At 49.8% G+C, this 18,034-nt stretch overlaps 1 protein-coding gene across 4 annotated transcripts in view; it reads right to left on the bottom strand.

The window, feature by feature from the left end:
- ClC-c (chloride channel protein 3) overlaps positions 1 to 18,034 on the bottom strand; it is a 126,636-nt gene that overhangs the window by 29,033 nt on the left and 79,569 nt on the right. For 2 of the 4 annotated variants that reach the window (XM_084602963.1, XM_084602964.1), the window contains 2 exons: positions 10,393 to 10,774; positions 9,280 to 9,439 (listed from right to left, as the gene is read on the bottom strand). In XM_084602963.1, coding sequence (XP_084459089.1) covers positions 9,280 to 9,439; positions 10,393 to 10,774 — 542 coding nt within the window. Of the gene's footprint in view, positions 1 to 9,279; positions 9,440 to 10,392; positions 10,775 to 14,028; positions 14,327 to 15,223; positions 15,534 to 18,034 lie in introns of those variants that run through there. The other 2 variants (XM_084602965.1, XM_084602966.1) reach the window with 2 other exon arrangements.

Below are 18,034 nucleotides of genomic sequence, written 5' to 3'. Positions count from 1 at the left end.
CTGTGCATGTGCGTGCCTGGGCGCGGAGGCGACGACGTCGTGCCATGTGTGTTTGCCGGCGTGTGCGGAGCGCGGTGGAAAGGAAGCCCTGCGCGGTCTTCCCATGTGCGCCTTGGATCGCCACGGAGTCACGGACTTTCCACGCCTGGGGCCCCTTCGGCGTGTTCGCTGTTCCTGCACTTAACCTGCACCACCACCGACGGAAATCGTTTGCAGCCAACGATGAACGTTGGCCACCCAGAAGTCAACGAGCGATGAGTCACCGCAGGCTCCCTGAGGTGCACCGACGAACTTTGGAACTTCTGTACTTAGTTGTGTTTGTACATAGTTGTTCTGTACATAGTTGTGTTCTGTACATGATTGTGTTCTATACATAGTCGTGTTACTTAGCCTCCGGAACTTTGTACATTATTCTTCATGTCATTTTGTTCATTTTTTTTTTTTTGTGTGCCTTGCTAATGTTTGTCTATCTTGAGTGTCTGTCTTTTCGAGATCTTTCTTGCTGGAACTGAAGTATAGTTGACTGGTTGCGTGAGGATAGCATTCTTTTCTTCATGCTGGGGACCTGCCGTGTGCTTTCACTGATGGGTAGAGGGGCAATTAAGGAGAGGAGGATGTGGGATTCAGGCTTGCTGCGGCTGCCCTTTGCGCGGCCGCCGCCCGCTTCCCAGTTGTTCTCCTCGTTCCCGTTCTCCCGCCTTAGGCGGCGGAGAGAGGCTCGGACGACTTGACACTGTCGTTCGGGCCACAGCTCCGCCCTGGCGTCCCAGTGCCTGTTCCCATTGGCGCCTTTTGGCGGGAACACGGCACCGCTTCGACGGCCGCGCTTGCGCGACCGTCCGAGCGGAGCCCAGAGAGAGACCCCTCCGAGACATCGCAAGGTGCGTACGCTACTGTTCTTGTCTGCCGGCCTTTGTCTGCGCAGACCAGTGTGTACTCGAGTTCGTCTGCTCCGGGTCGTACCTGAGAGCGAAGCTCGAGCCAGTCGATCGTGATCCAACGATCCGCGACAGGCGTACCTTGCGGTGGTTGCCCACTCTCTCTCAAAGGAACCCTCTGGTCACTGCGAGAGAGAGATCACAGCACGCCCTTGTGTGCTTGCGGCGCGCACTCCGTGTCACTTCGTGTGCACAGGGGAGCCTTGCTCCTCGCGCGCTCCCTTGACACGGTGACTGAGTATGTGTGTGTATGTGCGTTTTGTATATATATATATATATGTGTGTGTGTGTGTGTGCCGCTGGAGGATGGCGTTTCAATAAACGTCTCCTTTGTGAACTTGGAGGTTTTGTGTCCTTGCAGCGAAGTGCTCTCCTCCCGGTGGAGGTTGAGTGCGCGCTGCGGTGTTTCAGTGTGCGCGTGGTGACGGCTGATCGGGGCTTCGGCTCGCGCGACGCTCGAACCTGCGGTGGTTGGTGGCCTATGCCCAAGTAGAAACCACAGTGTATGTCTGAATAAACGGGTTGTGTTCGCTCAGGACGGCTGGAGGCTGCTTCCACCTTTGAAAACACCACATTGGCGATGAGGATGCTGTGAACCTACCCCTACCTACCCCAACCCCGCTGCACCATCCGGTACCGCCGCCATGAACTTCACCGGGCTTGCTCCGCCACCGTTCTTCCTTCCGACGCCCGGCCGTCTGTGAGTGCCATGGGAGCAGTGGGAGCAGATGTTCAACGTGTACTTGGTGGCATCCGGAGCCACCGCATTAAAGCCAGAGCACTGCAAGGCTATTCTTTTGCATTGTTTGGGGGCGGAAGGCCAGCGTGATTATCAGACGTTATATGCAGGGACTAGAGCAGCAGTGCCCAGCGCATGGGAAGACTTGTTCATTTTGCGGTCTGAGGGGCCACTTTCAAAAAGTATGCAACCGCAAACGAACTCAAATAAAAGGCAGAGTCCGTGAAGTTGAGTTACGTGAAGATGTTTCGTCATGTAGCAGTGCTGAGCAAGTTTTGACTTTTGCAACATTCAACGTGTAGCGGAATTCATATTCAAGTGCAAGTCGCGAATGTCACTGACATTTCTTGTCGATTCAGGGTCGTCCGTTTCAATTCTGTCGGAGCAAGAATACAGTCGATATTTTCAGAGCGTTCCACTCTTGCCTGCAACGCATGTCACTTTGTTCGACTACTCTCAACGGCCGATTTCCATGCTAGGTTGTTTCCAGGAAGACGTTCAGTTTAAAGGCCGCACAGCTTCACTACGTTTTTATGTTGTTCACCGAGGAACTTGTCTAATCGGTCTTGATGGCATTCGAGCCTTGAACACACTTTTGAAAGAGGAACTTGTCTAATCGGTCTTGATGGCATTCGAGCCTTGAACACACTTTTGAAAGGAAAGGAAAAGTGTGTTAGCGAAGCTTCCATTAACTTAACAAAAGTAGAGATTACATGCCTTGAATCAGTGGTCAAGTAGTTTTTTTTTTAAGTGTTTTTTGTGTATCTTTGCAGACTTGCCTTTTTTCCACATTTTTATCAATTTTTTGTCAATTTCACCCCTTTATTACATGTATTTGATAGTTTTTTGTACCCTATATATTCTGTTAGCTTTTCTAATAAAAAATCAGTTGTGAGTAAGCGCTCGTGTGTTTCCTTCTTTTTTGTCCTTGTCTTCTTTGGGCTACGTTTCCTAAAATGCGAATGCACCAACTCGCCCAATTTAGCATTCTTGTGCCTGTAGCTTCCAAGCTTCGCCGTCTGCCATATTCTCTCCGGTTGCCAGTATCAAAGGAGCTTCAGAAGTTATTGAGCCTTGACATCATCGAGCGCATCGATGCTTCTGAATGGGTGTCCCCTATTGTTGTTGTTGACAAGAAAGATGGTAGCATCAGGATATGTGTAGACCTTCGAGAGCCAAACAAAGCTATTGTTCCAGACAGTTTTCCATTATTTATTCATTTATTTATCACATACTGCGGACCACGGACCAAACATGGTCCGCAGTATGTGATACAGAAGAGCTGCTTCACGCTTTGATAGGCGCTGCACACTTCACAAAACTTGACTTGGCGTCCGCTTACCATCAGGTTTTTTTGCAACCTGACAGCAGGGATCTAACAGCATTCATCACTCATGACAGTCTTTTCTGCTTTAAAAGAGTTTGCTTCGGGTTGGCTTCTGCCCAAGCGGCATTTCAGAAGATGGCGACAATCCTCGACCGTTGCCCTGGAGTGTTGTTCTACATCGATGATGTGATCATTTTTGGCAAGACCGCAGAAGAGCACCTTTAAAACTTGAAGACCGTGCTGCAAAAGGTCAGGAATGCAGGCCTGAAACTGAACAACAAATGCCTTTTTGACAATCCAGAGCTTGAGTTCCTAGGGCACGTGGTATCTCGCCACTTCCAGAGAAAGATTCCATAGTTAACAACTGATGCTGCTGCCCTCCGTTCGTTCCTGGGCCTCGTAGAATATTACTCCACACTTGGCACAAGTGGTCGAGCCTATGAGAATCTTGCTTCGCAAAAATGAGCCGTTCATCTAGTTAGCTGAAGCAGACAGCAGTTTCAAGAGGGTTAAAGAAATGCTTTCCTCAAGTACAGTCCTCCAGATGTTCGATCAGTCACTTCCAGTAATTGTGTCGACCGACGCGTCCGAGTGTGGACTGGGAGCAGTCCTGCCGCAGAAAAGTGGCCACAAGCTCCGCACAGTTGCATCTCGTGCACTGTCGCCTGCGGAGAGGAAATATTCAGTTGGTGAATGAGAAGCACTAGCATGCATTTGGGCGTGTGAGCGATGGCACGCATTCCTTTGGGGTCGCCATTTCACAATTCGAACAGACTATCAAGCACTGGTGTCCTTGCTGTCGTCCCAAAACGTGGAGAACGCCCATTCCGAATCACACGCTGGAGTGCACGACTGCTTTGCTACAATTTCACTGTTGAATACCACAAGGGGTACACAAACACTGTAGCAGATGCACTTTCTCGGCTGCCAGCCCCTACTTCGGAGACAGAGATTGCTAAGGAGGAAGAAATCGTCTCGTTCATTGAGTCAGCCTGTGTGATAAAGGAGAAGTTCCGGCAGGCCGTCCTCGATGACGGTTGCCTGGAAACCGTCAAGTCATTCGTGCTGAATTCCTGGCCGCCAAAGAAGTCCATACCAGAAGAGGCGAAACCATTCTACCCTATTTGGGAAAAACTGTCTGTTGTTGACAACCTGCCACTGCGTGCAGAGCGCCTCGTTGTTCCATCCTCCCTCACGGCTCAGATCATCAGCACCACGCACAAGACGCATCCCAGTATCATGCGCACGAAGGCGTGACTTCGTGAGCGGTTCTGGTGGCCACGAATGGATCAGCAAGTGGAAATGGCAATGAAGAACTGCCACATCTGCCTGGAGGCAGATAAGTCCGCCAAAACATCACCAGCACCGTTGCCACCTGTTGAATGGCCTGAGCAACCGTGGCAGAACCTTGGCCTAGACATTGTTGGACCTCTGGCGCATGCAGCTTACAACAGCAGATTTGCCATAACGCTTGTTGACTACCATTCTAAATGGCGACAGGTACACCTTTGCAGCGAAGTGTCTACAAGCACCGTTAAAGGCTTTTTAATAAGTGTTTTTGCCCGTGAAGGCTATCCAGAAGAAATAGTCTGTGATAATGAACCTCAGTTCACATCGCACGAATTCATCACCTTCCTGCAAAGCAGAGGCATCCGTGTTTCGCATTCGTCGTTGTACTACCCCAAGCGAATGGGCAAATAGAGCAATTCAATCGCACACTGAAAAACTTCTTTTAAGTTTCACTCCTCGAACGACGACCACTTCGGCAAGCAATCACAGAGTACCTTGCCATTTATCGATGTTCTGCTACATGGTAGAATGCCCCGAACCAGGCTAGATGTTGTGGACTTTTCAGCACCAGGTTTTGCGAAAGACCCAGCCGAGGAGTTGGCGCGACTACGTCAAAGGGTCCGGCATCAACAGCAGAACAGCAAACACTACACGGACAAAAGGAGAGCTGCCAAGAAGATTAAGATAGCCGTAGGCAATTTTGTCCGTGTCACGAACCCACAAGTTCGGTTTAAGGGAGACTGCGCTTTTTCTCCACCAACAAAAGTGATCGAGAGGAGGGGACCAGCTTCTTTCCGACTTGGAGATGGCTGTACATGGAATGCATCCAAGCTTTCCAGGGTTCCAGAGCCCCAGTCTCCAGGCATACTGCCTCTTGCCACGCCGCAGCACCGATCTCCTGGTCTACTGCCTCCTGCCTCTCCTGGCGTGCTTCCTCCTGTCATGCCGCAACCCCGGTCTCCTGGCATACTGCAGCCTGCTGAGCTGCAGCCGCCTTGCCCCAGGACACAGGCTCGGTCTCCTGGCGTACTGCAGCAGCAGCCTACGAGCCTGTCGCCGGCGTCGACAGTGCGGCGTTCAAAGTGAGAGCACCGGCCACTGGCCTGGCTCCAAGATTACCAGACCCATTAGTTGGGACTGACATGTACATATGTGTAAATATGTAAATACGTGTAAATAAGTACAGTGTGCATGTCTTGGGGTTTTTCTACTAATACCTACCAACAACTAGTCACTAAAAATAAGGGGGGGAGTATGTTTTATTCAGTTTCGTTTTCGATTTGAATTCTTTATTCACCAGGGTCGTTTCTGTTTGTTATATATGTGAGTGCATGTCTGAATAAACGGGTTGTGTTCGTTCGGAATGGCTGGAGTCTGCTTCCACCTTCAAAAACACCACAGTGGAGTGTTTCAATTCTACTCTTCATTTACTATACATGCCTGCTTATTTCTCTGCCGCAACATCAAAACTAGCTCATTTAATCAATCTATCAGTTTCTTTGCATTTCTGCAATAAAGGACCTTATATTTGGTTTACAGGGTTCAACGTCCTAGCCATAAGGCACGCAAAGGATCACTACCAAAAAAGCCCGTACGTTTGTAACATTTGCCCAGAATATTTTAATAGTAGCAGTACAAGGGTAATAATGCACCTGTGCATCAAGGTCGATGCAGCTACCATTACAGGGTACTTTTAACTCACAAATGCATGCTAGGCAGCACAGCTTCTGAGCTGCTATGGGAAGTATACCAGTGCATGCAGACCTGCCAAACATGCACCGTGCCAAGCAGAAAACTCTGAACCTACCCGACTCCACTGGAGAAAAATTTGGCAGACACACTTACGCATACGAATGCGAAAGCATTGTAACTCTGCCAGTGAAATGTTTTGAAATGAGGTTTTCAGCATGCATTAAAGTTCTTTCTGCTGGTACTGTATATTCGGTGCGTGCACTTTCATGTTTGATGTAAACTGTGTGGTTTCTACGAGGGCATAGGCTGCTAACCACCGCGGGTTCGAGCATCGTGCGAGCCGAAGCCCCGATCAGCCTTCACCACGCGTGCACACTGAAACACCGCAGCAAGCACTCAACCTCTGCAGGGAGGAGAGCGCTTCGCTGCAAAGACACAAGTTCATACAGGTGACGTTTATTCAACGCCGTCTTCCAGCGGTACACAAACACTCAGTCACCGCGTCCCGGGAGCGCGCGAGGAGCAGGGCTCCCCTGTGCGTACGTAATGACAGGGAATGCGCACCGCAAGCCCGCAAGGACGTTCTGGTCTCTCTCGCAGTAGTCAAAGGGTTCTTTGAGAGAGAGTGGGCAACCACCGCAAGGTACGCCTGTTGCGGATCGTTGGATCACGATCGACAGGCTCGAGCTGCACTCTCAGGTACGACCCGGAGCGGGCGAACTCGAGTACACATTGGTCTGCGCGGACAAAGGCCGGCGGCCGTAGCGTATGCACCTTGCGATGTCTCGGGGGGGTCTTTCTCTGGGCCCCGCTCGGACAGCCGCACGAGCGCAGCCGTCGAAGCGGTGCTGTGTTCCCGCCAAAAGGCGCCATTGGGAAAAGCTATTGGGAAAAGCCATTGGGATGCAGGAGCGGAGCTGTGGCCGAGCAACAGTGACAAGTCATCCGGACACCCCTCCACCGCTTGATACACGAGAAAGGGAAAGAGGAAAACAACAGGGGGACGGGCGGCGGCTGCGGAAAGCCCGAATCCCACGACTGCCATGCCTCACGTAGCGTCAGGAAGCCGTAATCGCCAAAAACTCAGTTTGAAGGAAGCTACACAATTGGAGCTGCACATGTCTTAAATTTGAATCTGTTGCAAGCTAGCATCCAACCTGAGTAGCAGACATGAGCATTTAGAAAACTGCCCCTATGTGGCGAGTTCTCAATAGATGAATGACATGCATAGGACTTTCTGATATGGGTCGGTCTCACAACATTATGACATCATAGCTTTTGTGTCATACGGCTGCTCGACAATTTATTTTCCTTGCCATCTTTCAGACAACACCGCCAAACGCTGGCAATAGGGAACCAAAGCTGGAGTTTGCTCCGCGACGCCAGCGCTCGGTTTCTAGCGGAGCGGAGAGGAACTACAAAACCTACGCGCATCCGCACCCGCGCTGCGCACGGCTGTCTGCAGAGTCTACGCAGCCCGCTCGCTCGGGAGCGCGTGCCATAGGCAACCGCACGTGCAAGCGGAGCGGGAGAAGGAGAGTGAGGACGAGAGGGGATGATCAGGCGTCTGCGCGCGCAAAGCCGGCGCTTTTTGCCAGTGGGGTCTCTTATTTTTGCTTTTTTCTGTGCCCCGGCTGACATAGAGGCTGGCTGGAGGCATGTTTTTTATCGGTGCTTTCGAAATTGAGAAATTATGATTAATTGATCGCCGCTTGTTGGCAGGCTCAGACATTAAAAAAAAAAAAATACATGAATGCGAATTCGCTACTTGAAGGCAGAGGCAAGCGACAGGTATTTTGAAGGACTTGAGGCGGCACCTCTTGATGTCTCTGTCCATGTTGTTCAGAGAATGAAGGGTCCAGCCTTCTCGTTGAGAATTGATATGCGTGTACACAGCGACGAGTGCTCCGGGCGCTGGTTGGGGAGCTTCCTTCCCATTTGTGACTGCTCATTTGAAAGGGGCCTATTCAACTCTTTGGGGACAGGCGTTTTAGGCGATGCTGCCAGCGCCGTGGTGCCCGTTTTCGGCACGTTTAGGATGCGTTCCCTACTACAAAGGCACAAAGCATGCCTCCTTATAATACCCTTTGGTTCCTGCTGACAGCGGTCGAGGGGGTTGGCTGCTGTGGCGCTGACATCTGAAATCAATAACCTATCTACCTTTAACGATGACGGGTTCCTAACGACCTGGGTCACTGACAAGAAGAATATACTTTTGCATTAAAATGGGACAGTCTCAGACCACGGAGTAGTCCTCCGTTATTATCACCTGAGCATAATTATCCAAAGCAGCTTACAGACATGACAGAAAAAAAATTAACTCAAATGTTAAATAAACTAAACGCAGCATCGTGCCTTCTTGTCATTTCCTTGGCACTTGCAGCCAGGGCCAAACACTTCTGACCACAGAACAGCCTGCACTGCTGTCAACAGCAAAGCCATACAGTTAAGCTGAGATAGCAAGAACTCGAGAATAAAACAAGAAAAAGACAAGAAGCAGGAATGAGAAAAATCTGTCTTAAGTAAGACTGTCGTTAGCAGCAAAAAGGAAAATGAGGTAAATGCATGTGACCCAAATACTATGGGCACTACAGAAATAAATTTTTTAGAGTTGAGCTCATAGCATGTACAATTTATAGTATCAGTAGCGTTTTTGCCTTACTGAATAGAAATGCTCTAGCTGATACAAGAACTACGTCTCAGAGGTGCTGATACAAGAACTACGTCTCAGAGGTGCTTTTATAATTTAAGAGAGCACGTTGTTGGGCTAGTCGGTCATACATACTTAAAAACTGGAATCGCGCTAAAAAAGACACGGACGAGAAGAGGACATAACGACATCTATGAATAACGGAAAAGGGTCAAATTTGCCCTTACATTGCGGCGCATGCCCTTTGGCTACGCCTGATAAAGTGGCCAGCCTTTGCTGGCTAGAACCAAAATCTTAAGGCGCAGTCGTAACCAGGTAGCACGTGAACTCGCAGAGGCTTTTTTCATTGATAAGTCAGGTGATGAATGCGTAAGCGATTCTAGTATCAAGTTGTATAAGAAAGAGAAAACTTTCCTGGCATGTGCTCTTAGGCATTGATTGGATAAGCTTCAAGGTATATATATTTGTGTTCTTTCTGAATAAAATCAGTCGCGAGTTTGCGCCCGTCCATGTCCTCTTCTCGTCCGTGCCTTTTTTAGCGCGATTCCCGTTTTTAAGTGCTTTTATAACATTCCCTTACAATTTTCTTGCACTCTATAGGTATTAAAGCTTTCCTCCAAATCCATAAAATGGCAGGACCTACCTCTGGGATCCCAGAGCCGCAGGCATAGGGGGCAAATGTGCGCACTAGCATAACCGCTAGGCCAGCAAACAGTACACTCCAGAGAACGTACAGCAGGTATGAAAGAAGGTAAAACCCTGCCCCATCCTTGTCCATCTCACTGTCAAACATTTCTGGCCATCTGGAAGAGAGAGCCAAGAAAAATGACTGTAGTGAGCAGAAGCAGACTAGCTTAAGTTTCCAACTAAGACAAAAATTTCAATGTTTTTGCCTAACATGACAAAAAAGGGACACTTTTCTACATAATATTGTGTGCTGCTGAGCAGGCCACAAAAATATACATTTGGCATCAAAGCCAAGAGCAACTCCAAAAGCATCAAAGACACAATAATAGAGGGCTTCAGACTAATATAATAATCTGCAGCTCGCAAAAAAAAAAAGGGGGCGGGGGGGGGGGGGGGGGGGGGCTGTGAAGCGTTCTTTCCTTCCTTCCATAACGCACGTTCACAAGTTCTCATGCCAGAATCACTTACTCTACATCTCTCAGACTGTAATGCCAGATTAATGTCGCTTTGACAGTATACTGATAGCTCACCTCCACAAAAATCTTTAAAATAGTATGTCAAAAAAAAAGGGGGGGCCCTAGCACAATGAAACATGAAGTGAGTGCGCCACATGTGTCAGTGTGAATGTTTCCCTACACACGAGTGCAACATCTCTGATTTAGCGACAGTGATTAAAATTTTTTTTATTCACCATTATGTCTTTTCACAAAGTGTGGCATCACTACACTGTCATTAAACATCATTTACATTACTGTGTTCCAATTTCTTAGTGCGACACATCCTAGTGACGTCCCTGCACACTAACAAAACAGCTTCGTGTGGTGCTATGCCAACGATGCTGCAAAAATGGTAAGAGTACAATTAACAGCCTTCACTACAGAAACAAACAAACAAGGGTAATAAAACACCACCTTGAGAGAGAGATGCTACACAACAGCCTTTATGCAAGTTTCTTTAAAATATGCCAGCACAAGTAAACTTTCATATGGCAGACCCACACAACAGCAGAATGACATCTGATCAAAAGTCCCAAGACATTTCACAGATGATTGGAAATAGGCCAGCCCACCTGTACCACTGTTTGCAGTCGTCACCCTTGTAGAAGGTGTCGTTGGAAGCCCAGCAGCACTGCTCCTTGTTGAGCCAGAAGGCCTGCGGGCAGATGCCCTCGCGCAGGTCCTTCATCCAGAGGGCGCCAATGTCGATGACGGCTGCGATGGCGCCCGCGGCCAGGCCCACCAACAGTACGCAGAGCCAGCCGGACCAGGCGTCGTGAAAGCCCACCAGCAGCTCCACGAGGCCCCCCTGGCCTCGCCGCTTGACGATGAGCCGGTGGCGCATGCGGTCCCGCGCCAAGTCGCGCTGCCAGTCGATAGTATGGAAGTCGTCATACTGCGCTGCCGCGGGACCCAGCTGCTCCTCGAGCTCCTGCTGCTGCTGCCCAGATGAGCCTGCAGGCAGGCAGCCACGTGTTGGTGCCAAATTGCCACTACTACAGCAAGTGGGGTTCGCGCCCCCAAAGAGAGGCGTGCAGCACCCGTGTCAATCACAACAGCTTGAGAAAATTAAAAAAAAAGACAACCCAAGTCAGTTTAACTCGATAATTTCCTGTGCAAATAAAATGGCCTAAAAGCAGTTATTTGCTGCACAATGGACACTTCCCATTTGGGATAACTGGCCACTCAATTATGTCGATTGAAGCAGTAGAGCCCGCGTGGTACAATTTAATATACTATCCGAAGCCAGTTGACTTTTCTCCTATGATTTATTGGATCTCTGCCTAGTGCCAGCAATTTTTACAAGGAACTCAATGAGAAGAGCTTGAAAATAAATTGCTAAACCAGTTCCGGGCGTGACGCAAAAGGTGCACCCATACACTATATACAGCCAGACACTACTAACGCATGTTCAATTTATATTTTTATCTCCCCAACACACCAACAAACTGCTGCACCCAGAACATCATACCCAGATCGACCCTCCTGCTGGAGCCAGAGTCCGCTGAGTGAAGTGATTTTTCTTCACGCCTGCGGTGACGGTGCAAAGGATGCAAACTAGCAGATTAAGATGCCAGCACCTCTTTCACAAGAACCTTATTAGTTGAATTACTGGTTTCTGTAAAGGGCAATGTGCAGATGCCGGTCAAATCAGCTTTCCAAGTGAACACCCCCTCCCACCCCCTTTTCATTTTCGTTTTTCAGAGTGGGTAGCACACCGGACCGTTTGGAACCCAGAAAACAACCGGGCCTGTCCAACTTGGGGTGGTGAAAAAAATTAAACCTCATAAGCAAGAAGGTCGGCTGTTCTACGGGGTCCGTCTGAAACCAAATGGGCCCAGTCGATTTTTTTCCCCTAGGTTTCGCCATCAGTTAAATGCGGGCACCTCGCCAGGATCACACCCTGTGCCCTCGATATCAGTACCCGAACACTTTAAGCATACAGCTACTGCGGCGAGCTGATATGAACAGGAAGGCTCGCCTTCCATAACTGTCGTATTAACTTGACAAACTATTCATGCCAGCCTAGAGCACGGGCGACAGAAAGTTAATAAAATCTCTCACACAATTTGGTGTAAATCGATCTAAGATTACTGGAGTGGTGATACGGCTTGACAGACTATAGAAACAAAGCAAAGCAAAAAATTTCTGCCAACCTTTTGTCTTTTTTTTTTTTTTTTTTTTGTAAACTGATATTGCATAGCGGAATAGCAGTAATCGCCTTCAGACAAATATGGCAGCTGCTTCTGGGAACCAAACCGTCAACGTGGGATTAGCGGCCAAACGCCAAAGCCTCAGAGCATAGGCGGTGAGCAAAATAACAGCAGTAAAGAATGCAGGCAGTATTCACACACACTGTTCGATGCTTTCATTTTCAACCGCGAAGAAATGCATACAGCAACATTGAAACCGTACTCTCGCTGCAAGGGCATAATAGGAACAACTCAAATCTGAAGCTCTGCCCAATGCACAGGACACTGAAACAGAGACAAGCCGATCTGTCAAAAGCTCAAGCAAATCTCCGAAGCAAACAGTTCTACCGAAATCCACACCAGCAGGATCGATACCCAGCCATTTCTAAGAGCATAAGTTGCATCATTAGGTGAGTGAGTGAATAAACTTTTATTTCTGGTTACTAAACTAGTTTCAGGTTAGGCACATCACTGTCGGGGCCCCTTTTTCATTTAGCGTGAGGCCACTGTGAAATCCCAAAGCCCGGTGTTGTCGTGTTGGAGACGTAATGCGGAAAACGCTGCCACGATGATGTCACCCATACAGTAACCACAGAATATATATATATATATATATATATATATATATATATATATATATATATATTGTCCGCTACAGCTGGCGGAGCTCTATATGACTACGCCGAAGAATCGCAACCGTAAACGAAGTCTGCTTTTTGATGTTTCACTATATATTGAACAAGCATGAGGTACCAGAATTAATTTCTTCTGGCGATTAAGTAGTTTAGGCGACAACAAAAACTTCCTTAACAAATGTTGCTTTGTCCAGGTGAAACGCTGCTGGTGGTCAATGCAGACGTTAAACCCTATCATTTATATTGTTTCAAAGTGACTAATATCTTAGAAATGTCAGTCTTCTGTTTGCACAGGTGTTGACATTTTTCAAACATGACGATGTGCACAAAAAGTAATATCCAGCTGGAGAATACTACTACTTTAGCGCAAAAAAAAAAAAAAAAGTTTTAAATGAGGTCAAAAAGCACAGCAAATAGACTCATTTGCAAAGTATCAAAGCCGAAAAATTAAGGGAAGGGGCGAAGGAGGGAGCGCCAGAAAGGAGAAAGGCGCTCTCGCTCCGAATTAATGCATTCAAGTCTCTCCAACGCTTCCCTCCTCAACAGACATCGGTCAACTTAAGTGTTGTATCCCGTGACACCCTGCACACAGTGATCACGGTCAGGCTCCTGCGGATCGGGGAATAAACGACAGACTGCCGTTGCAATTTCGCGGTTAGAACTGCGCTTGGCTGAAGTGCTTCCGAGGATGTTGCTCACACAGCCACTCACGAAAAAAGTTACCTGTATTCGTCGTATCAACAGTGTACGCTACAATATAAGAGCGAAGTATACCTGTGCGGCAGAAGACCGCTGGCAGCAACCAAGTGAAGAAAATTTCCACCGCGCTATCCTTACAATACAGTTGGTTTGCAGCAGTACATTGCACGCGGAGCGCAAAGCTGACTACGAAAGTCAGTTACATGGATTCCAGGTAAGGTCAAACCTATCCGACAAAACTAACGATCGCTGCTTCACTACCAATGCAGGCTAGCAAGGAAAACAGAAAAAAAGCTCTGATATCATGCAGAACCTGCAACGTCATGCGCGGTGTGCGAGGTACAACGTGCCAGCAGAAACTATATGATAAAAATAAATTGACATGTTTCGAAAAAATGTACAGCAACATGGAAATGACCCAAGCTACGGAACTGGCTCAGTTATATAACGCGATCGCGCGAGGGCGGAAACAACGCAAATCCGGCGCCCAGTCGGAAGCGACACAGAGACAGCCAACTCGGCCGATAAGAGCGAGCGGCCGCCGGCCGCCAGGGTAAAGAAATCGGGTAACTCACACATCGACGAAATCGAAACAACCGCCAATCATTGCGCAGGGTAGATGTGGCGACACACAATTTTGGAATATTCTTAATAGATGGGAGGCGAGTGAATGAAAAGCGACCTTTGAAAGCGCGCCTCTTGCGGTAGTGTCTGTTCATCGACGACGGCGTGTAAATGAGCACCGAAGCAGCCAGCTCGGCAGCGGCCACCGCCGCCGCCACGATGTCGTCCGACTCCCGACGAGGCACAACTGCGGCTTGGTCGTCCAAGATCGTCGCCAGCGCGGGGAAAAGCGGCTCGCACTGCCAGCGTGCTCGGCCTCACCCGCACACGTTCGACAGTGCAACGCACCGACGAAGCACGGTGTCAAAGGAGAGGGAGACGAAAGACGCGCGACAAAAGGACACCTCGACAATGCATTTCCCTTTTCTGTGCTCTCGGAAGAGCTAAAAAAAAAAAAAAAAAAAGGAATAGAAGACAAACAGAGCCATGGGTGGGGAGGGGACTCCGGTCGGAAGGGGAGTTCAGACCCCTATCGCCGCCAAGGCCGCCGCCGTGTCGGCGGTGCAGGAAACAAACGCAGCTGCTCAGCGCGCGATTGGCTCTGAAAAAACCCAGGTTGATTTTCTTCGCCGCCTCAAGTTCAGCGGTGCACGCACGCCGCTATGCACGACGCCGCGCACATGTGCGGGGAGAGAAGGAATTCAATAAGACCGAAGAGAAGCGACGCCGTATTACCCCCAAAGCGACAACGTAGCCGATGGGCTGATGACGTAAATGCGATGGGACTTGACACGCTCGTCACTCTTCGACGTTCCAGGCTAATGTGAAGAGGATGCTTAAATAACAAACACAGAAGTATGCACACGTGACAGCATTCGCACTGCAAACGTGCTCGCGTGAACGCACGCGCGAACATGCATGCGCCACCGCGGCGGCGGTGCTTTCCCGCGTGCGTCGACAGCAGCTGCGCGAAATGACACATATGCGTTCCCTCATCCAGTCCGCTCAAGAGGCGCGCGCGAGCCGCTTTTGCAATCGAATTCGGTACACGATCGAACGGGCAGGTACGCAAGACCGCGTCGCAATAATATTGTGCGCGTTGTCACCGCCGCCACTTGTCGCTACAGGCGATTTCGCGGAAGGCGAGTGAAATTAATGAGCCCGCCTCACGCGATGTAGCTCTGAGATCCCAGTGCGCACCAAATTAAATCATTACTCGAATTGTCACTTCTTCAGAGACAAGGCTGAACGAGAAGAAACTAGGTGCAGGTCGGAAAACGCTCGCGGACGGAGGAACGCGCTACTGTACGAACCTTCGAGGTCGGTGTCGTCTGCCAGCGGTCGCAGCGCGTAGGGCCTCTTCCAGCGGTCGCCGACGAGCAGCTCGCTTCCATTCCGGTGGATGGCGGCCAGCGACGGCTCGACGTAGCTCTCCTTGCGTTCGGCCATGACTGCCGACGCTGCCCCCCTCCCAGTTCGCGCCGCGCGCGTGCCGCCGAAGCCGCACTGAATCACTCACGTGCGTTGACGCGGCGTCGGCGCCGACAGCTGACCCTCGTCCTAACGCCCCGCGCTATCGGCGGGTTATCGAGCGTCACCGCCAACCGTCGTCCTACGCGACAAACTTGTGATCGCCCCGGCGACTGCGACGCCGCTGTTGGGTAGACACCTTCCGCTCGAAGGACGTCGCCTTCCCCGGAAATAACGAGAAATCGTGTATGCGCGCTACCCTTCTCGTCTCCTCGTGTCTACCGAAGGCGGTTCAGCTGAAACAGAGATGAGACCGAACTACTAAGCACGTATCTCGCTTGAATCGGTAAACCGCTTCGCGTACCTGCCCCCGGCGGTTCTGCAGCGGTCGAATCTTTTCCTTGAATGGCGGAGTAGTAATCTTGCCTTCAGCCGTACAGCGGGCATCCGTTGGTCTTGCCCAGCGTCAAAACTGAAGCTGAGGTGAACACTACGCTGCATACGCTTTCGCATCGGATGCCTTCACAAGAAGCAATGGCCAGGAGTTAAAATGCAACCTGCGCCGCCATCACGGGTAGCGCATCGCTGAGCCAGATATGCAAAATTCTATCGGCGACGAATGGAATACGAACAGGACAGTTCGACAAAGCGAAAGACGAGGCGATAATTAGGCGGGCCGTTTCAACAGCAGCTGGCCGTAAAGAGAAGAGAAAAAAAGAAAGAAGCTCAACTGATTTAAAAATGGAAAGTACGATGACCGCTCAGAGCACCCGCTGCAATTCGTCCATTCGGGTGCCATTTGACCCCGTTAGCACACAATGGCAACCATCCCCGAAGACTGCGCGTGTCGCGAAAGCGATGTCACTCCTAGATGCGTCCATGAGCAAATGTCACCAAATGTGCATCGTGAACCCCGAATGAAGCACACCTCATGCTCCCATTTTCATTATACTCTAGCCCTCCGAACGCGCCATCGGAATGGAGAATAATAGCGTAGCTGAGATGTGCCATATATACCGACGACATTTCCTCTCTCTCTAGCACTAATTAGAACTGCCGGAGATCGACAGAACCAAAACAAACGCAGTTACCGCATACAGACAAAATAAACAATCGAGGAGGTCAGAGTGAAGAGATAAATGGCTGCGCAAACACACAAGGGGGATATTTACTGCGGTCGAATGCGAGCGCTGAGCTTTGCAAGTTCAAATGCTTATTGAGAGATGTGGTAAGATAAGCTAGAAAAACAATATTACTTTTAGCCCCGTGAATAGAAAAGACTGAATGACCTCTCAATTGAATTTTAACCCGACAGCGTTAGGGACACCGTTCTCCTGAAAATTCGTCGTCGGCGTTGTCGGTTTTCCCCCGCTGTGATGGCGTAAGATGCCTCACTATACTGTACTGGAGTACCCGGTTCGAACCCGACCGCCGGGGGCATATTTCGATGGAGGCGAAACGAAGAGGCGCACGTGTGCTGTGCAATATGTCAGTGCATGCTAAGCTCCCCAGTTTGTCGAAATAGCTCCGCAGCCCTCCACTATGGCATCTCAGCTTCCACTCCCACCTGCATTCCCATACAGCGCAGTCAAATGTCTACGGAGAAAAAGTGACGGATACTAGCTGCGTCTTCCCTACAAACCAATTTATCGTTTATTGCCGGTGTGGTGGCAGTCAAATGTCTGCGGAGAAAAAGTGACGGATACTAGCTGCGTCTTCCCTACAAACCAATTTATCGTTTATTGCCGGTGTGGTGGCAGTCAAATGTCTGCGGAGAAAAAGTGACGGATACTAGCTGCGTCTTCCCTACAAACCAATTTATCGTTTATTGCCGGTGTGGTGGCAGTCAAATGTCTGCGGAGAAAAAGTGACGGATACTAGCTGCGTCTTCCCTACAAACCAATTTATCGTTTATTGCCGGTGTGGTGGTGGTAAAAATCGTTTCTTGCGTCAGAAAAAAAAAAAAAAAAAAAAAAACGTTACTTGGAGGTTGCTCTGGGGTAAGGCTTAATGCCCTTGTTCTCACAAACACTGGGTGGAGTCTCTACTACGGGACCCCACTGGCTTCCGATGCCGCCATTGCTCGTTCCACCACCGCCTTTTGGGCTTTCAGGTCAGAGTAGGGTCTTCTCCCGAGTGGGGTTTGGGTTGGGTGTATAGACAGGTTTGGAGGGACACGCCTACAACATGTGAAAGAGGTCCGATGGCCTTTCCCCAGAGTGCGGGCACTCCATGGAGAAGGAAGTGTTTTAGCGACGTCAGGCATACGCATCATGGCGTTCGTGAAAAGGAAGAGAAACAGGTGCTCCTGAGCTCTCGATAATCCGTTACACGGGTGGGAGTAATGTTGTGTGTCGTGGTACAGTTGAGTTATGAGCCTGAAAGTGTAGGCCGCGGCATGGCCTCCGCTTCTTAGCTGGAGGGGAGCTAGGCTGTCCGGTTAGAGCGCGAGGGCGGCTGTGTCTGTTGCCTCGATTCCTCCCAGCCCCGAGTGGGCCTGAGCCCAGACTATGAAGCTATGGGATGGACTTCCTGCGTACGAGCTGTTTTGCAGTACCCGGTAAGCCATCGTATGGGACCCAGCCCTTTTGGACTTTCCGACACGCACGCCCGTCGCGAGTCTGTTATGACTGTCTTGGAATCGAAGTGTCTCG

The sequence above is a fragment of the Amblyomma maculatum genome, chromosome 4 (assembly GCF_055883805.1).
Source record: "Amblyomma maculatum isolate TAMU_Amacu chromosome 4, ASM5588380v1, whole genome shotgun sequence".
Classification (NCBI taxonomy): domain Eukaryota; kingdom Metazoa; phylum Arthropoda; class Arachnida; order Ixodida; family Ixodidae; genus Amblyomma; species Amblyomma maculatum.
The sequence above is the reverse complement of the archived record's forward strand: the minus strand, read 5'-3'. Positions and strand labels throughout refer to the sequence as shown.